The sequence below is a fragment of the Phoxinus phoxinus genome (assembly GCF_949152265.1).
Source record: "Phoxinus phoxinus genome assembly, chromosome: 2".
Taxonomy (NCBI): Eukaryota; Metazoa; Chordata; class Actinopteri; order Cypriniformes; family Leuciscidae; genus Phoxinus; species Phoxinus phoxinus.
Window position 1 is genome coordinate 36,762,719 of NC_136877.1, and position 18,759 is coordinate 36,781,477.

The following is an 18,759-nucleotide window of genomic DNA, read 5'->3' on the forward strand; positions in this document are numbered from 1 at the left end:
ATTATTTAACCATCCTTTTGTCCTATGAAACTTGACACACATTTAAACCTATTTTTAAAGGCTATTTTTTAAACTCTTGATTACAGTAGCTTACGATAGGTCTATCACCCTGAGAAAATGTGTTTTTATCTTCATAGTTTATTTTTCACTCACATTTAGGCAAAAGGTTAATTCACTTTAATAAGTTATTACAAATATAAATAATTACTGTGTTGAACATTTGCATTCATACTCTCCATTATTATCCAAATAGTTTACAGTCATTCCATATAATGCATTTGAAAAAAAAATAAAAAATTATTGTCCAAACCTACACAATATAATAAATACAGCATATAAGCAAAAATCCTCCTATGCATTGTCTTAGCCACAACAAAAATAAATAAATAGAACTGAACAGTAACAGTACTATGGAGACATTTTCATCTAAAAGTATATAGATGCACTCATCCTCAGTTTGAAGTATCATAATGTTTATCATCCATCAATCAAATGTATAGACATTTTTCTGAGGCAATTATATTGCAAATTATGATGATGAAGAATATTAAAACTTGTGCATCAACTCCATAACAGCTATAGTTGTGCTCTGACCAAAGATAAAAGCTCCAGTAATGACAGTCACCACACCCCAACCTGTCAAGAAGATTCTGGAAGAAACAAACAAAATAATAGAGGGAAAGTGTGAAAGAGAAAGTTATTTAAATCAATGCTTAGAAGTACCATCAATATATGATGAAAAATAATATAGCGACATCAATTTTATTTTCCTGGCGGTTTACTCTGGTTTCTTTACACATAAGACAACATAGATGTTACGCACCTCATCCTGGGATTTATAGGTTCTGTCTGCATGGCAAAAATAAGGCACAGTCCTGCAAAAAAGTCAGCTTGGTCAATGCCATTTCATGGTCTATTTGTGACTTTTTTCAAATAAATGCTTTAAATTCGTCAAAGAATCTACAAATCAGTGTATCAGAATGTATTCTGAAGGATCATGTGACACTGAAGACTGGAGTAATGATGCTGAAAATTCAGCTTTGCCATCACAGGAGTAAATTACATTTTAAAATACATGTAAATAGAAAGGTTATTTCAAATTGTAACAACATTAAACATAACATCCAATAAATGAGGCCTTGGTGAGCATTATTTCAAAAACATCTTACCAACCCCAAACTTTTGAATGGTAGAGTTTGTGTGCATGCTTGTGAGTTGGTGTGATTGTGATTGTTCCATTCAGTGTCTCACCAGGAAAGATAAATATAAAGAAGGCACTAATTCCCCCGATTACGCTGATGATCTCACTCATGTCTGGTACACAGATGGCGATGAGAAGAGTCACCGTGATCCAGAGAACTGTTAGTATCAGACGGCACCGACTCTCAAACACAGACGTCATTATGGCCCGTCTTTCCCAAAAGCGCAATATTTGTGTTAGAATCACTGACCTGTGAACAAGACATTGGCACATGAGTGTGTGTGTGTGTGTGTGTGTGTGTGTGTGTGTGTGTGTGTGTGTGTGTGTGTGTGTGTGTGTGTGTGTGTGTGTGTGTGTGTGTGTGTGTGTGTGTGTGTGTGTGTGTAGTGAGCTATGCACATTTATTTGTAGTTTACAGTACCTTCCCAAAAGCAAAATTATAGGATAGATGGTGATGATCGAAATCCCAAACAGTAGCCTAGCAATAATCATCACTACATCATTTCCAGGATATGACATCAGGATATCTGAGGCTACTTCCCGTCCAAATGTAAGGAAACCAAACACACCTGCCATATTGCAACCAGGTGTCAGTCTCTCAGTTTAGAACAAAAACTTTCAAATATTTATTATAATAATACAGGTAACTAATGCTCTACAAATATGTGCATATCATAGAGTATATTGATTTGACTCACCTGTGAGAGTATAAATAAGCAGGCAGAAAATCATAGATGTGACTGAGATGAAAACCCAGTGTGTAATATTTTTGTTTTCCATGCTGCTGTAGATTGCAATACAAGCTTCGTGACACTGTAATATAAATAATGATTACAGTGTGTGAGCTTTGAGCAATCCTAATGGTCAAAAGTACAACGGAGAAAGTTGCAAATAGTGCGCCAGTGACGTAAAGAAATAAATAGAATCTGACCTGGAAACCAAAACAGATGGTAGGAACCACACTGAACATGGAGCCCAATGAGTCCAATCTGTTACAAACACAAGAACCAAAATAAATCACTGTAATAACCAATGTATGCATGCACCCAACCTTACGGCAAACATGTACATATAACTTAACTCACCCTTGACTGTGCTCTGGTGTGAGGTCTGCTGTGTGCTCATCTTTTAAATAATACTTTGCAATTACAGCTACACTCAGGTATGTAGCAGCCAGAGTCCCCAATACACTGGCAATTAAACATAAAGAAACGTTAAGAGATCAGAGATAATGATAGATACAGCAGCTCTAAGTGGGACAGAAGTGGAAGAGCAAAGGAACTGCAGTCCTTCTCACTCAGACCTATTGATGATGGTAGTATATGGTATAAAAATATTTAGGGAGTCACAGATTTATGTGTCAGCTTTCAACGCACCTGGTGTATTTCTGGATGCCGATCTCTTTGGGAATAGAGAGTGGAAGGATGATAATGAAGCACATGAGAAAGAGTGCAAACCGGTGATCAGTGTACCAATGATACGGCATCTCTCCTTCTGTGTTTCCCGTCACTGTCTCATACAGAGACAGACACACTGAAACACACAAACAAGGGGAAACATAATCTCTTTGTTTCATTGTCATGTGTATACTCATTTGTCTGTTACAGTTCCTCACACTGAAACATAATGACTCATATTGAACCACACACATACAACTTACATTTATCCAGCTGATCCTGCACAACCACCAAAAAGGCCACAGAGATCATGAAGAGGTTGAAAACAAAGCAGATCTCGCACAGATGGCCGATCCTCTGTCCGCACACCTCTCGCACCACATCGTGATACGTGTTCTGCCGACTGATTGATGAGGAATAGCCAAGAATGACCAACCCACTTATCAGAAATACCAGAGACACCTGAGAAAGGGAGAAAGATGTTAAATTGCTTTTAACCCCACAATCTACACATTCTTTTTCAGCTGTATCCACATTAGCACTTCTGTGTAAGGGTTTACGTGGGTAGTTTCTTTGCTAAAGAGTTGCATGTTTTTTCTAAAATACCTACCGCCTTTCATTTCATTAGTCACATTGTGAATAACAGCATCACATCCTCACTCTAATGTGAAAGATACTGCCAGAATTTAACAGAATATAAACTATGCATTTGTAGGCCTATACATCTCAAAAGATGATTGACTGAAAAATGGCAGATGCTTGTTACAGAATTCTCAATAAAGAAAACATAATATAACCTAGGGTAAGTTATCAGTGCATTAAGGATGTGTAACATATGCTTTAATATAAAGTAATCTTTATATTAAATCTTAATCTAAAATTAAGAAGAAACAATAAAAATACCAATTCTACTTTGCTCTCTGCTGGACAAAACTATGACAAACCAGCCTTAGCTTGTTTGTTGGTTTTAGCTGGTCACTCAGTTGGATTAGCTGACAAGTTTTTTGTTTTTAGGATTATACCTGTGCAAGTGCCCTAAAGTAGCCTAATCGTATTTGGCGGAATGATACAACGCACCATCTCCACACTGATGGCTGTGCTCACGCCGCCGGCCTTTTCAAAAGCCCATGGAAAATTAAGGAGTCCCGCGCCGAGGGCAGATTTAAGCATGATGAAAATGGCCCCAAATGAGCCCAGCCGCGGGACGTCCGAACCCCGCGCAGGTTTGGATAGCAGACTGATGCTGCGAATACTCTCCCGGGCCAGTTCCTCCATGCTCAGTAGCCTACGTAAAGTAAAAAACAATGCAATAAACTTCTCTCTGTAATAATGGAGCGTTATGAGTCCAATGCATCCGCACTTGTCTGCGGTAAAATCACTGTTTAGTAGCCTATAGCGAGTGAGGCAGTCCCAAGTAAGACCCCTTAAAAATGTCATCCCAAGGTGAGAAATATTGTAAAGCCTTGCTAGCGTTTGAAACGGTGGGTTCCGAGTCTAAATGATATGGCTCCTCTACAGACGCATGTTAAGAGGAATGTGCTTCTGATTTCACACAGGAGCGACTACAGCAACTGCCTAATCAAATGACAGCGTTTAGTCTAGAACAGCAGGAATTCACGTCAGGACGGTGTTGTTTTTTAACGAGGAACACTGCGGCTAAATTCAATTAGTGTTGGTCTTGCGACCCTGTTCGAACCCTTTGAGCAAATATTAATTTACAGCGCTCACTTGAGGCACGTGTCTCGGGACAATCAGTTTGTTTGTGAAAAACCTTAGGCTATACTTTTTCGCGTTATTTACATTTCTTTCTTTTTTAAAGAAATTAAATATTTACTGCATAGCCTACTATAATTCGGATTTAAAAAAATCTAGAAATATGAAGCTATCAATATTTTCAAAATTTAAACAGATCAAAGAAATAGTACTTCACAAAACTCAGTGTTGTCTGTGTGTGTGTGTGTGTGTGTGTGTGTGTGTGTGTGTGTGTGTGTGTGTGTGTGTGGCAGTTTTTGAAAATGTGAGTTGTGTGCAACAAAATATAACTTTGAAATGAAACAACCCACACTGCCCTATCTTGAAATCCCGCTGTGCGTCGTGTCACGCCTATGCGACAGATGGCGGTAGAGCAGTTGCCATCAGTTATGTCCCATACATTTCATTCATAGAACAAGAACTGAACGGTTTCGCTACTGAAAAGTTGTTTCAATAAACACGTGGGTTTACTGAAAATGCCGTTTGACACAAGACGTATCCGTGGACCGGAGGAGTCGCAGTCCCCGCTGCTCTTTCTTTCCCCAGACAAAGTTCCCGAGGCCAGCAGCAGGCAGGGCGTCCGAGGTAATGGAGACGTGCGGCCAGTGTTTGCACGCTGCGGGTTGGTCAGCCAGGCGAAGGGCTCTGCGTACCTCGAGGCTGGAAACACCAAAATAATATGCTCGGTGTACGGACCGAGAGAAATTGAACGTAAGGACGAAACAGACATGAAAACTGGTCGCCTTGTTTGCGACTTCAGGCTCGCGCCGTTTTCCTGTATGAAACGGGGTGCCTGGATCCAAGGCAGCGAGGAACGAGATCTGTCCGCGACTCTTCTCGAGAGTTTGCAGCCAGGCGTTTGCCTCCACAGATACCCACGCTCGCAGATTGAGGTTAATGTCATCGTCCTGGAGAATGACGGCTCGATTCTTGCACATGCGGTGACCTGCGCTTCTATGGCCCTGGCGGATGGCGGTATTGAAATGTATGATGTGGTGTTGGGTTGTGCGCTGGGGCAGAATGGAAACACGTGCCTCGTTGACCCATCACACTCCGAGGAGTGTGGGAGCTGGCATGAGGGATACGGGGAGAATCGGGGATGCGTCACCGTGGCTCTGCTTCCCAATCTGAATCAAGTGTCTGGTCTGAATGCGGACGGGGAGATGCGGGAAGACACACTGACTGATGCTGTGAGAACCTGTCTGGACGGCTGTCACAAACTCTATCCTGTGGTACAGCAAGCGCTGACGAGGGCTGTGAAGAGAAAAGCTCCTCCACCCGAGAAATAGACTTGTTTGCCAGGATCTTAAAGTTTTTGTTTTGTTTTGAGGAAAATAAAATTGTAAAAGTGAATGGATTGTGTGTGCATGCATTTCTTATAAAAATTTCTACACTAGGGAGTACCAAAAATGTACCAATTAACAGTATATTCAGTTGCAAATATATTTTCTTATCTTTTATTTAATGTTTTCATTGCACAAGTGTCGATGATTTGTATTCAGTAAGTACATTTGCAAATATATAAAAACATGATTGTAATATGAAGGCTTTTTTTACTGGATAAAAGAAGTAGAAAAGACAAATTCTGAGGCTGATGCTTTGCTGTAGTATGTGAAATGGTCTGTAATTAAAAGGGTGAAACGGTACAAATACAAGTAATTAAAGAAACTGGCACTTTGGAACATGAATATTTTCATAATAAAGTGCTTGAATTTCTAGCATGTTTTGGCAAACAAATTACAATACCACACCCATTTAAAAAAAATTACAAACAACTAAAACCTCTTGCTAAGTGTGTCAATTGAATAATGCAATGTAATTGTGTGACAGCATGCAGGGTGATGAGGTAATGAATATGTATGGCTGAGAATGTGTGTTTGATCCCTGCACTGTGCGAGTGCTCTCAAGCACTTTTCAGTAGAATGTTTGTGATTTCTGAACGGCTTGCAATTCTCATTGGAATGCCATAATAACCGGTTCCAGAGGTCACGTAGACCAAGGTGTGTTCAGAGACACGGTAGAGTCCACAGAAAAATGGATTCATCAGGAATGCCAGGATGGTGAGGGGGAACAGCTGACCAGCATGTGTGTGACCTACACAAACGCAAAATTGCATTTTATTGGTCAGTAGAGGACATATGCAGTATGCTCCTAAATTTTCACTTTAAAAATAAAACAAATGCTAAAGCATCTGTAAGACCACAGAATTTTAGCTGATATTTACATACCTGAAAGTACCAGGCTGATGTCTGGCCGTTGCTGGAGGGCCTGTTTGGCAGCATGAGGCTGATGTGCAAGAAGAATAATAGGGTTCTCTGCACTGCACCCACTAAGAGCTTTCTCAACATCCATGCCATGGCCTGGGTATCTTTAACCAAAACAACACTACTGACATGAGCCCAGTGCAAAGCACATGCACCAGATTTGCATATATTCAAATGAGGCTGAGATGATATCACTGTGGACTGACCGTAACATGCGGGCCTCGAGGTCATCAATGCCGGCAAGGCAAATCCAGTCTTGAGTCCGTTCTGGGCGGAACACTTTCACATTGCTGTTGTGAAGAGACTCAATCCCCATTGAGCGCAAGAGCTCAAACCAGCTTTCAACATCAGCAGTGTAGTAGTCATGATTGCCTGAAAGTCACAAAAATGCATGCGGAAATGTGCACAAAAACATTTATTTACATATAAATGATAATTTCCCTTTATGTCATACAGCCACAAGGACTGACCTGTAGCAAAATAGGAGCCCAGTCGAGCCCTCATCTGTCCCAGTGGTTCTGCAGCGCTCCTTAATCGAGTCACCTGAGAGTCAGTCAGATCACCGACTATCACCACTACATCTATATCAACAAAGAGTACAACTAAATGTCAGCTCCATGTTAAAGGGATAATCAACCCAAAAATGAAAAATTCTGTCATCATTAGCTCACCCTCATTCTGATTCCTAATCTGTCTTCTGTTGAACATTAATATATTTTGAAGAATGCTGGTAACCAAACAGTTTGGGTTCCCATTGACTTTCATTGCATGGACCAATAAACCCCCCAAAAAATGCAAGTCAATAGGAACCAAAACTGTTTACCAACGTTCTTCAAAATATCTTCTTTTATGTTTCACAGAAGAATGAAAACCATATGTGGTTGGAATAACATGAGGGTGAGTAAACTGATGATAGATTTTTTTAACTTTTGGGTGAGCTCTCCCTTTAATATTTCAAACATTAATCTGATACAAGATAATTACCTGGGTTCAGCTCATTCACCATAGTCACAATGCGCTGCAGTTTGGAGCGGCCTACTGTAGGTCCCAGATGTATGTCGGACAGAAGCACCAACCTGAGCCCATTCAATGACTCGGGCAGCTTCTCTACTGGGATTTCCACCTCAATTACTCGTGGAGGTTGGGCTGCATTTACCAACCCATACACTGCCAGTATTGCTGTTACTATCAATGCCAACACTGTCTGGCTTGCTGATGCGCTCGGGACCGCATCCTCTTCACCTCGCCTGCGGGAGAGCAGCCTGCGAAGGCGGTTTAGGCAGCCAAAAACAAACAGGAAGAACAGTAGGATGACATAAATCCCCAAACAGGAAAAACTCAAAATTGAAAACCAGTGTGGCTCAGTATCCACGAGGAAAAACATGCATAGGTAGCTCCCGTGCACGAGAGTGAGAAAGATCAGGACAAGAAGACGCCAACATCTCTGCGGGACAGAAGGAGCACCTCTGGTTCCGCACAGCCGCCTCCCCACGCGTTTCCAGATGTAGAGCGAGCCGAGGAGCAGCAGGGAGTTGATGAAGAGGAGAAACTGAACACGAAACAGCGAAGCGCGCGTGCCTATGTCAACCCGCTCAGAGATTAATGTTCTGGACATGAGCATTGAGAAAAAAACAACCCCCGACGCGATTCCGATTTTCCCCTCTGCGGAGAGGCGTCCAAATCCAAACATACTGACCGGCATGTGCTCGGTCACTGACCCTGGGACAGTATGAGTCTACAAATAAGGTGCATTCATTCTTGGCACGCTATAACGTATAATAATGATAAAAGAGTTCGTCATACCTTTCAATTCACGGTCCATTCAAGTAAAAATAAACGTTATTATCTTAACTGGGACACTGGAGAACAAAACTACTTCCGCAGACAAAGACGTGTGATGGCCGCTATGATGACAACATGAAAAATACTGTTGTGGTTTCCGACTAGAAAGGTCGTACAGACATTTGATACACACTCAAACTACAAAAGCGTCCATAACATAATTCGCGATCTTGTAAACAAATGAAATATAAACACGTCAGTCATTTGACAGCGTCTCTTCAAGATCTTCTGCGTGACAAGTGTGTGCGGTAATATCATTGGCTCGTCACATTACAGAGGCGTGGCTAATGTGACGCTCTTAATCCTGATTGGAAACTAACTGTCATTAACTGACAACATAATGATACGAGTAATGTAGGCTAGTTTTTACATTAAAACACAATTTCATGTCTCAGTTTATGCTTTTGTTCAGCATCTTACGTTATCACCCAATAATGTTTTTCTTTTATTGTACCTCCAACTGTCACTGCAATTTCTATTCAATATTAAACGTTCCAGTATTATTTTTTCATTATTATTTTATTGACATTTTGAAGCTATTTATTTTTAGGTCAGAAAACTCATTAGTTCGTTAATGTGATACAACAAAACATCCTCAATTGGATTTAATATTTAATTAATTTGAAATAATTGATAATTAATAAATATCTAAAGTTGATGTTCCTGAAAAAATGACAGCTTGTATTTTTACTTTTGTCTTGTCACACAGTGTCAAAATGTATACATACAAAACTGTATTTACATTTTAGGAAAGGGGACCCTCACAAGGGGATCATCATTTTTGGAGGCCCTTGACATCAAACGTTTGAACCCCCTTGGTCTATGTTACTAAAGCAGAAAGCACACACCTTAGATGCAATCAAATGTTGGTAAGCAGCATAACACCATGCAAAAGAAAGGAACTGTGTGAGATTTTTTTTTCTTTTCTTTTTTCTGAGGTTTGCAATAAGCTGCTCTAGCCTAGTACCATTTAGACTTGCAATTATTTTCTATCTTGTGTTTTATTTAGTGTTCATGCGTGCATCCTGTGTGGATAAGAAACAACTCAAAATACATCATAGCTCATAAATAATCACAACACATGCATGAGTACACGATATAATTGCTTTTATTGTTAAAGGAGCACAGTGTCACAGCGCATATCCCAGCCTTTCATTTGCAGCAGCTTGTGTCGCACGATTTCTCCTTGTCCTTGCGCGCGTTCTCGCAGCCCTTCGTGCCCTTATTACTGCATTCAGATGGACAAGTTCCGCTACCTACCGGGTCGAAAAGGGCAAAATTGGTTTAATTCTGCAGAACTCTGGATGAAGTGATGTTTAATTATCCAAAGCGTCATTATTCGACTCACTTTTCTTGCTATGTGCGCACGCGCAGTTGGTGCATTTGCAGTTTTGCCCGCAGTTACAAGATCCATCTACAACAGACAGAGGTCTTACATTTCCAGAAGATGCGTGCGCACCACCGCATTTCTTGCTATAATCACTTAGATTACATACATATTTATATTTGTATAATGTACTTACTTTTAGAACAGTCACACGGGTCCATTTTCCCACCTTAATTTCAACGAACGTATGATGCTTTCTTGGAAAAATCTGTCTGGAAATGGAATCGTTCGTTCGTGCGTCACAATCACGTGTGAACGACCGTCATATGAAGAGTGTGAGCGCGCTGATGGATGAAGTTGGGACCTCATTCTGTAGTCATGTGGGCATAATATAAAAGGAAAGCCAGGCATCCCAGCAAACAATTTTGGTTACCAGAACGTTCTAGGAACGTTAGTTTTTGGTTAAAATAAACCTCCCTGTAAAGTTCTGGGAAGCTTGGTTTTGGTTAGCCTACAATAAGAGCCAAACATACTGAAAAATGTCCCCAGGACGTTCTTATTTGGTTCCCAAAAGTAACTAAATGGGAACCATATTGTGAACTTTAGGGGAGCGTTCTGTATTTGCTGAGATTATAATATTCTTCTCTTTCACACTGATGTTATTTGATCTATTTATTTTACTACTGTCTGTACTGTATTATAATTATTGATAACTGCAGGTTAAAATACACTAACCACGTCAAGGCAGGGACAAACAAATCAATGCACAGCCACAGCCAGTAGTTGGTGCTAAAGTGTTTTCTTTTTTAATGTAAACATTTCATTGGTCGGTCAGAAGACTAAACCCAGCAGTACAGTGCAGTATTACCCCAAGGGAGTAAAGGAGAACATTCAGTGCACCAAACAAAAAAAAAACAAAAAAAATCCTCCACAGCGGACAAAAAGAGGAGGGAAACGGGAAAAGAAATCTGGGTTAAGTAAAAGGTCATGGTTGAATAAAGAGTGTGCATGCATCACACACGCATCTGTACACACTCTCACACGTCATTACGTCATCAGTTGAAGAGAGAGAGATAAAAAGAAGCGATAGCTCATTCGTTCAGTAATTCAGTTATATATGAGTCTGAATTACAGTCTTAATATTTACGCTGTTCTCCATCTAAAGTCTGCAAGCTAGTTCGTTTGTATTCGTAGCCCGACATCGATAGGGTGCACAAAGTGTGGGGCGATACAAAATATGTAAATACATGCGTTTATAATTATATAAATAAATAAACTACAGAATAATTTATACAGAAATGAACAGATTTTGAACTATTTGTGCTCATGTTGAGTGAGAATGTTGTCAACATCACACTTTGTAAGAGGCTTCATTCGCTGAAAGGCATTTTATGTCACAGCCTGAAGCCAGTGAGCAGAGACCCAATAAGGGGCGATGCCAGGTCTCAAACAACTTTGGCTTAAGAGCTGCCCCTGGACAACATTCAGTTTCTGAAATGACATTCGGCTCTGCTAAATGATTCACCTTATATCTTCCTCTCAGTCACAGACATTTCTGGATCTTAAGAAAAGCCTACAAGAGCCACAGATCCTTTCAGGGTTTAGTTTAGGATCAAGTCAGCACTTGGAAGTCTCTTACACAGCAGAGAACCTTTGTGTGTTATCACCTGACAAACACTCTCACTCGTTGTGACTGACACTCACACACATGCACTCATGCTTAAAGCATCTATGCCCGGCCAAACACTCATTTTACACTATACATGCACACCCATACGTTATTTACTCCAGCAATGGACTGACAAACTACAAAAGAAAATAAGGGATACATATTCTGAACAAAAGACAAAAATCGACAGAGTGAAATGAAATAAGGGAGTGCCTTGGCCAAAGTCACAGGGGTGTCAGTTCAGTCACTTGTTACCATTTCGAAGGGCAACAAGTGGAGTCGGAGCTCAGTAGAGGCCACAGCCACGCAGGTTATTGGCGATGATGATGTCAGTAACAGCATCAAAGACCACTTGGATGTTTCCTGTGTCTGTAGCGCAGGTTAGATGACAGTAGATCTCTTTATTAGGAGAGCGATTCTTGCTTTCAAACTGACCTTGTATATACGTAGCAGCGGCTTCATATGTATTTGGGCCTGTCGGAAAGATGAAGACATGATGAGAAGTTGATAAACAGAGTTTGTACATTTCTTGTATAGATTTGTGCATGGTTGTTGTACCTGTGTATTCTGGGAAGCAGATATTCAGGGGAGATTTTACAATCTTTATTTGAAAAAGGTCCTTCTTATTGAGGAAAAGGATGATGGACGTGTCGACAAAGAACTTATTGTTACATATAGAGTCAAAGAGACAAAGAGACTCATGCATACGGTTCTGCAGAGAAGAGAGAGAAGACACTGAATCAAACATATTTGCATTTTTAGAACTGAATAATTAGCATAAATAAATCAATACATTTTATATTAAAAAACATATATATGGTTGGTAAAAACAGTAGGATTCCTATTTTAGGTTGACCGTCAAATGTTTGTTTTAGAGAACTTAAACGTATTGCTTAAAGTTAATTTAGCATTAAATGTCATAATGTGAGTATGCAAGCTGTCTAAATGATCTGAGTGTAGTAGTTCACCGTGGTCTCGTCTTCATGGAGCATTTGGTCGTATCCACTCAGTGCCACACAGAAGATAATGGCTGTCACATCCTCAAAGCAGTGAATCCATTTTTTCCTCTCTGATCTCTGTCCCCCCACATCAAACAGCCTGGGGACGAAACATCACACACATTCAGGACACATGTGAAGCCATGTACACGCATGTGTGCACACACACAAAACACTATCAAATCAAGTCCAAACTCATAATGCATGTTAAGAAACAAAATAGGTCGACCAAAGATTTTTACATTTGTCCCATCTAAAAGAGAAGGAAAAGACATTTTCCAATTCCTTATGTCATTTTCACTTTGAGGACAATTATAAAGACTTAACATCTGAGTGCTATTTTTCATTCAACAAAATATTCCCAGAATTTTGTTTTTAGAATTAAAATGTAATTTAAAAAAAAACAAAATTAGGGCTGGGTGATATGCAATATATATATATATATATATATATATATATATATATATATATATATATATATATATATATATATATATATATATATATATATATTATACAGGTGAAACTCAAAAATTTTGAATATGGTGCAAAAGTTCATTTATTTAAATCATTCAACTTAACAGGTGAAACTAATATATTACATAGACTCATTACATGCAAAGTGAGATATTTCAAGCCTTTATTTGTTATAATTTTGATGATTATGGCTTACAGCTTATTAAAAAAAAGAAAATTCAAAATTAGAATATTGTGAAAAGGTTTTCATAGCTGTAAGCCATATTCATCATAATATAACAAATAAAGGCTTGAAATATCTCACTTTTAATGAGTCTATATAATATATTAGTTTCACCTTTTAAGTTAAATTACTGAAATAAATAAACTTTTGCTCGATATTCTAATTTTTCGAGTTTCACCTGTATATACTAATATAATGCAGATATGAGTTTGATAAGGTGCTATAACATGCTTTAAGGAGGTGCAGAAAAATCTTATTTTTAAATTCACAATAAATAATACATTTAATTCACATAAGAAATGCATAACTTAATAGATACCTAAAGTTAAGGTTCTTGAAGGAAAAATTTGTCTCAACGATGCCTGTAGTTTTGACTCTGGTTCGGAGAATATCCTGTTCAGTGGGGAGGTAATCTGAAGCGCCAATGCGCTGCAAACTGTCTAGGTAACTGAAACACAGAGCGCCCATATGCATTCTTAAATAACGTATTATGATATAAAGGGTGTTACAGCATTGCACCTGACAGTGACATGCATCTCATTGCATTTGTGTGTGTATAACAGAGGGACTCACTATTGGGCAGAGTCATTAAGCTGATACTCTCGAGAACGGCCAAAGCAAGCTTGAGTTCCAGCATCAGTCCAAAGATGTATCATGGCAGCCAGCAGTTCTGTTGAGTATGGCTCTGTGTCTTCCATTCGGCCGACCACATCAAATACCATCTTAGCATCTGCCTATAAACATGTGCTAAAGTTGATAAACATCCTGTCTAATGCATATAATTGTGTAGAAAAGCACACATGAAATGTGCACTGCAATTGGCAACCACAATGCTATTCCTAATGTCATGCACTAGGTGTCACTGTAACTCAGTGCATCATGTGAGGAGGAGGGTTTGGGTAATACAAGGTGAGGTCAATCACCAGGAAAATCTAATGCAAACATTAAAGAACACTGGAAATCAAAACAAGCGTGCACAGGTACATTAACAGTAGGTACATTAACGGTTGTGTTCTGTCTCCTTGTATTGTTGTTGTATCAATGCAATTATATTATTAAGAATTAAGAGGTTAGAACAACTTTTAAATTCAGTAATTGCTTTGAAAATGTTTGAGGATCAAACAATAAAACATTCATTGCATCTAAATATTTACGATAATCTTCTTCTATCACACCACTTGCACTCCATTATTTCCGTGTTGTGTATGAGTTTTAAAGTCAGTCCACAAGAGTGTGTGCTGCATGTGTGTATACATACATATCTGTCCTTGTCTGCGTACTCTATACCAAGAGTTTCCATGGCTCGCAAGATGGCGGCGAGGCTCTGAAGGGTGTTGCTATAGACCACAGGTTTAAACTGCTTTACATCATCTCCGGAGAACCCATCTTCATGGATAATCCTGACGCAAACACACAACAGAGAAAAGCCATTAAAGACACACACGCACCATACAAACACGACAGGTCAACAGAACTGACACAATATAATGCTCATATATCTGTATGACTGGGATATGTGGTGGCAAAATTAGTATGATTAGAGATTATGCAATAATCTGTTCTGCGCTTCTACAGATTGCGTAGCACAAGTTGTTTGTCACTTTAATATTTTAAACCACAAGTTAAACTGTAACTATGCAATAACTGTATGACGGTAATAAAAAAGTTAAAATGCAACTAGTAAGAGTGTATTTATAACCTCAAAACATATTGAAGCTCTGAGATTTAGTTGTGTGTGCTTAGAAATAAAAACTGTGCAATGATGCAGGTGCATTTAAAATTATCTGTAAAATTGTATTTTTTTTAACTGGGCATTTAATAAAACAATGCATTTGGTGAAAAATGCAATGATTGTATATGTATGTGCATCTGTAGTTATGAAAATGTAAGGTTAGGTGGCATAGTCCCGGTAAATCCATTTAATGGGCGGATAACGCTAAACGAGACTGCAGGGATCAAGCACTAAAAGCCACCCATTAAGATTAATACAGAGAAAGATTCTAATGCCTCACACACACACAAACTCACTCACTCACTCACTCTCACTCTCTCTCTCTCTCTCTCTCAGTCTCAAGCACACACAGAGGGCAAAATGAACACAAGGCCCTAATGTAAAACATGGAATAACACACAAAAACCGGTCCCAGATTAAATGCAATGACAAAAACGTGAAACATTAAGGAACTTTGGAGCCCAGGACGGCAAAAACAACGGCAAGGCACACGCGCACTCTCAAGCTTCACTGCACACATGAGACTAACACTCACTCACTCACTCCCTCACTCACAGCGCTGTCTCTTGGGGGGGGTAAGCTTGTGTTTCAGCACTACCACACAATAGACAGCGCGAGACCAACAGTTCCCAACCCTTAACCGCCCAAAAAAAGGCCCAAAATCACTGAGTAAATAAAAAATAAACGCACTTACTTCATCTGTTTGACGATGGTGCTCTTCCCCGACTCCCCTCCGCCTGCGGAGACACAGGCTGTGTCAGTGCTGTCACACACACACACTTACCTGCAGCATCCTTATTCAATGCACTCATTGCAAATCGCCCAGTGAAACCTCACGACTTACCCAGCAGCAGTAATTTGACTTCTCTGGCTGCGCTTAATCCGTCTTCCTTCAGGTTTTTCTCGATCGCTCTGCTCCGGTCCAGAGCCGCGCGCTCCTCGGCACTTAACGTGCATCCCATTGCAAGACCGGGAGTCGGGACGCGCGAGAGCTGAATCCTAAATATCCGTGTCTGTCCCACACTCTCTCCTTCCTCGCTTGCTCAGTCTTGCCGAATGTTGCTAAAGCATCCAAGCCGAATTGAGGTCAGGAACAGGCTCACACTCCGGCCTCTTGGTTGGGAGGAGGTCGTCCTGCTCGCGCTCCGGATCGAGGGTGTCTATTGGGCGGCGGCAGTGACAGCCTGCACGAGCTCGTCTCATCCTGTAGTTCCCTCCTAATGCGCGAGGGGCAAACCCCTCTCATCGCGCTGACGTCACATGAGGAGCAGGGCTCGGCCACATCTGTTTTGTGGCAGTCGAAATAAAAAGCACTGAGCTTGCTTGATATATTTGTAGACGTATTGGATGTTTCCCACGTTTGTGCACATTTATTTGACCTATCTTTTTATGATTTGTGGTATCACAGCAGCCAGGCAGGCCTATTTGTGTATTGTGCAGAGCCTTCCTTCAGGGTGGCTGTTTCAGTATGGTAATATGGGTGCCATGTTTGGATGTTTCTAATATTTTGTATTTCAATAAAAAGAAAAATCTCGAAATCAAATTTGGTTTTGTTTTTAAAACATTTTAACCGTTTTGTTTTCAATAATTGTGTTTCTTATTAGGGGCTTAATTTATTCAATCATTTATTTAATAGAATTAGTATGACTTTTAATTGAAAATAGTTAATAAAAAAATCATGTTCTTTTCCCAGTCTATTAAGTTATTACAGATTGGGAAAAGGTCCAGTTTTTAAATTTGATTTAATCTGGGTTGCTTGTCCACTCACATATTCCATTCCAGACCGGCTTATAATCTGTGCATCACTTGGAATCTGAAACATGCATAAACTAGATGCTTTAGACTCGATCTGAACTTTCTTAATTTAGCAGAAATAATTAACAAATTGGGTAATTTTATTATCGGGAAAAAACAAGTTAGTCGATATCAATTACTTGTCTACAAGTAACCTTACTAGTTACCTAACCTTACCTGTTGTATACAATAATGTGTGAGTGTGTGTGTGTGTGTGTGAGACTCTCACCCAAAAATGTTAATTCTGTCATCATTCTCAAGTTGTTCTAACCCTATGAATTTCTTTCTTCTGCTGAACACAAAATAATATATTTTGAAGAATTTATGTGTCTGCTTGTTTTCTTTTTTCATACTATGGAGGTCAATGGGGCCCGTCAACTGAACACAAAATATATTTTAAAGAATGTCAGTAGCCGAACGTTACTGACATTCTTCAAAATATATTATTTTGTGTTCAGCAGAAGAAATAAATTCATACAGGGTTGGAAGAACTTGAGGGTGAGTAAATGATGACAGAATTTTCATTTTGGGGAACCATCCCTTTAAATGCACCAACACAATGATGGGACAGATAATATATAATTATATTTATAGCCTAAGTGTATATGAGGCATTCAAAAATGTTTATATCACAAAAAAAATATTCTTCCAGAAGTGCATTATCTTCAAGATTCCTATGATCTTCTCTAATTCCTCACCCGTTCGATCAGTCATTCAATAACTCTTATTTGTGCAGTGATGCTTTAAACAACATAAAGTGCATTCAACATAAACATTTTTAAAAAAAATTCCCAAGAATCCAAACCCATAACCTTGACGCGTGGGTGTTGCATGGGTTCTAGCAGTTTTATTTATATAAAAGCATCCACAACAATGGAGCACAGATATTCAAATATATAATAAAAATGTTCATCCCCAACCCAATCCTCCCCACACACTCATAGTCTTACAGCTCTAAAAGATTCCTGTGGATTTCTCTAATACCTAACCCCTGGCATATGAGCCAGATGTTCTGATGTTGGATTTCAACACATAATAATACTTTAAGAGTTTGTGCTTCAGCAAGGGTGAAATGCTTTGAAAGATGAGATCACTCAGTGAGTTTTTAATATCTACTAGTGCAAATCTCTGGAAATCTTAGGATATCATCTCTCTCGACTTTAAAATAAATGCATGCACATACATAATCATTTCACACTTAGAAACTGTATTATTATGCGGGTTTGTTGGGGAGGCTGTCACTATTTGCACTGAAGAATATAAAGTGCATTTTAATATTCGGAAATTTTATTCGGGAAAATTCACATAACAGAAAAATGCATAGCTCTAGGTAAAGATGAATATCTGACTGATTCTTGGAAATGTGCCTATGGGGAGGGGAGAATGGAATACATAACTTTAGTTTTGATTTCACGCCAAGCCCAGCCCTAACGGCAAAGGACTGTTCACTTTCTGAACACACCAGTGACACACACACAGGTCACTCTGATGGATTACTTTAGTAAGATAAGAGCAATATCGAGCCACATAGCCTGCTTAACATGCTTTTATCTTTATTACCAGGGTGGAGACAAAATCACAGACCCTCCTCCATAAGCTGTAACGTCACAAGTATGTTGAAATATCATTGCATAATCATATGCGAGTAGCGTTTATATTTTGAGTGAAATAAACTAAGGAAATCTCGACGTTTTTGCTAAATGAAATCCTAAATAAAACATTTAACAAAACGCGACCAGGCATGTAACAACGGAACTGTTGAGTAAGATTTTCTCTGGTATTTAATCACCAGGTTTTTCGTAAATGAAAATGTTAGATTTCACTCTAGAAAACGACTACGAGCTTCTAAATCCCCATAACTAAAATGAATATGATCTCTTAACCATGTAATACTTTAATGGCAGGTCTGCATAATGCTTTAATGGAGAAAGGCCTCATCCATTTCATTAATCTGACCGCCCTCAATAGATACCATTAAGCTAAAATTAATTTCTAAGAATAATGGCATCTCATATAGTATTAAAATACAATCAGATCCAGATGTTGACTTTTTTCATTTTTTCCCAACTGATTATTTGACTAA

At 39.2% G+C, this 18,759-nt stretch overlaps 5 protein-coding genes across 8 annotated transcripts; 1 reads left to right on the forward strand and 4 right to left on the reverse strand.

The window, feature by feature from the left end:
- Positions 1 to 19: 19 nt before the first annotated feature.
- slc38a8b (solute carrier family 38 member 8b) lies at positions 20 to 5,219 on the reverse strand. 3 transcript variants are annotated; one of them, XM_079604451.1, is made up of 11 exons: positions 4,662 to 5,219; positions 3,676 to 3,883; positions 2,862 to 3,060; positions 2,578 to 2,734; positions 2,287 to 2,391; positions 2,133 to 2,190; positions 1,900 to 2,014; positions 1,623 to 1,770; positions 1,252 to 1,451; positions 824 to 875; positions 20 to 650 (listed from the first exon to the last, which is right to left on the reverse strand). In XM_079604451.1, the coding sequence occupies exons 2-11, from the start codon at positions 3,871 to 3,873 to the stop codon at positions 548 to 550; spliced, it is 1,335 nt and encodes a 444-aa protein (XP_079460577.1). In that variant the 5' UTR covers positions 3,874 to 3,883; positions 4,662 to 5,219; the 3' UTR covers positions 20 to 547. The 3 variants fall into 3 exon arrangements, with proteins under 3 accessions (XP_079460577.1, XP_079460578.1, XP_079460579.1); XM_079604453.1 differs by lacking the exon at positions 4,662 to 5,219 and adding an exon at positions 4,327 to 4,376 and having other exon boundaries at positions 128 to 650; XM_079604452.1 differs by lacking the exon at positions 4,662 to 5,219 and having other exon boundaries at positions 34 to 650; positions 3,676 to 4,208.
- Positions 4,827 to 5,703, forward strand: exosc6 (exosome component 6; the record flags this gene model as incomplete). Its single annotated transcript, XM_079604495.1, has 1 exon — positions 4,827 to 5,703. The coding sequence occupies one exon, from the start codon at positions 4,827 to 4,829 to the stop codon at positions 5,637 to 5,639; it is 813 nt and encodes a 270-aa protein (XP_079460621.1). The 3' UTR covers positions 5,640 to 5,703.
- Positions 5,704 to 5,793: 90 nt separating this feature from the next.
- On the reverse strand, positions 5,794 to 8,783 carry tmppe (transmembrane protein with metallophosphoesterase domain). The gene is made up of 5 exons (XM_079604480.1): positions 7,599 to 8,783; positions 7,085 to 7,195; positions 6,821 to 6,986; positions 6,579 to 6,718; positions 5,794 to 6,444 (listed from the first exon to the last, which is right to left on the reverse strand). The coding sequence occupies exons 1-5, from the start codon at positions 8,314 to 8,316 to the stop codon at positions 6,254 to 6,256; spliced, it is 1,326 nt and encodes a 441-aa protein (XP_079460606.1). The 5' UTR covers positions 8,317 to 8,783; the 3' UTR covers positions 5,794 to 6,253.
- Positions 8,784 to 9,552: 769 nt separating this feature from the next.
- On the reverse strand, positions 9,553 to 10,123 carry mtbl (metallothionein-B-like). Its single transcript, XM_079639117.1, has 3 exons — positions 9,980 to 10,123; positions 9,805 to 9,870; positions 9,553 to 9,712 (listed from the first exon to the last, which is right to left on the reverse strand). The coding sequence occupies exons 1-3, from the start codon at positions 10,002 to 10,004 to the stop codon at positions 9,609 to 9,611; spliced, it is 195 nt and encodes a 64-aa protein (XP_079495243.1). The 5' UTR covers positions 10,005 to 10,123; the 3' UTR covers positions 9,553 to 9,608.
- A 445-nt stretch (positions 10,124 to 10,568) lies between these two features.
- gnao1b (guanine nucleotide binding protein (G protein), alpha activating activity polypeptide O, b) lies at positions 10,569 to 16,108 on the reverse strand. 2 transcript variants are annotated; one of them, XM_079639091.1, is made up of 8 exons: positions 15,727 to 16,108; positions 15,577 to 15,619; positions 14,409 to 14,550; positions 13,724 to 13,884; positions 13,470 to 13,598; positions 12,421 to 12,550; positions 12,011 to 12,164; positions 10,569 to 11,926 (listed from the first exon to the last, which is right to left on the reverse strand). In XM_079639091.1, exons 1-8 carry the CDS (start codon positions 15,842 to 15,844, stop codon positions 11,739 to 11,741), a joined length of 1,065 nt encoding a protein of 354 aa, XP_079495217.1. In that variant the 5' UTR covers positions 15,845 to 16,108; the 3' UTR covers positions 10,569 to 11,738. The 2 variants fall into 2 exon arrangements, with proteins under 2 accessions (XP_079495217.1, XP_079495218.1); XM_079639092.1 differs by lacking the exon at positions 15,577 to 15,619 and having other exon boundaries at positions 15,727 to 16,088.
- Between the last annotated feature and the right edge of the window lie 2,651 nt (positions 16,109 to 18,759).

What these genes read in the sequence shown, in the direction of transcription:
- slc38a8b (XM_079604452.1), bottom strand. Translation starts at nt 4,035, where the DNA reads ATGACATTTTTAAGGGGTCTTACTTGGGACTGCCTCACTCGCTATAGG. An exon ending in ACACCAGAGCACAGTCAAGG is followed by an intron (nt 2,191 to 2,286) that starts GTGAGTTAAGTT and finishes TGTTTGTAACAG; the next exon opens with ATTGGACTCATTGGGCTCCA. An exon ending in ATAATTTTGCTTTTGGGAAG is followed by an intron (nt 1,452 to 1,622) that starts GTACTGTAAACT and finishes TCTTGTTCACAG; the next exon opens with GTCAGTGATTCTAACACAAA.
- tmppe (XM_079604480.1), bottom strand. Translation starts at nt 8,316, where the DNA reads ATGCCGGTCAGTATGTTTGGATTTGGACGCCTCTCCGCAGAGGGGAAA. An exon ending in GGTGAATGAGCTGAACCCAG is followed by an intron (nt 7,196 to 7,598) that starts GTAATTATCTTG and finishes TTGTTGATATAG; the next exon opens with ATGTAGTGGTGATAGTCGGT. An exon ending in CTCGAGGCCCGCATGTTACG is followed by an intron (nt 6,719 to 6,820) that starts GTCAGTCCACAG and finishes TTTTGGTTAAAG; the next exon opens with ATACCCAGGCCATGGCATGG.
- gnao1b (XM_079639091.1), bottom strand. Translation starts at nt 15,844, where the DNA reads ATGGGATGCACGTTAAGTGCCGAGGAGCGCGCGGCTCTGGACCGGAGC. An exon ending in TCCATGAAGACGAGACCACG is followed by an intron (nt 12,165 to 12,420) that starts GTGAACTACTAC and finishes TCTTCTCTGCAG; the next exon opens with AACCGTATGCATGAGTCTCT. An exon ending in CTGCTTCCCAGAATACACAG is followed by an intron (nt 11,927 to 12,010) that starts GTACAACAACCA and finishes TCTTTCCGACAG; the next exon opens with GCCCAAATACATATGAAGCC.
- mtbl (XM_079639117.1), bottom strand. Translation starts at nt 10,004, where the DNA reads ATGGACCCGTGTGACTGTTCTAAAA. An exon ending in CCCGTGTGACTGTTCTAAAA is followed by an intron (nt 9,871 to 9,979) that starts GTAAGTACATTA and finishes TGTCTGTTGTAG; the next exon opens with ATGGATCTTGTAACTGCGGG. An exon ending in GTGCGCACATAGCAAGAAAA is followed by an intron (nt 9,713 to 9,804) that starts GTGAGTCGAATA and finishes TCGACCCGGTAG; the next exon opens with GTAGCGGAACTTGTCCATCT.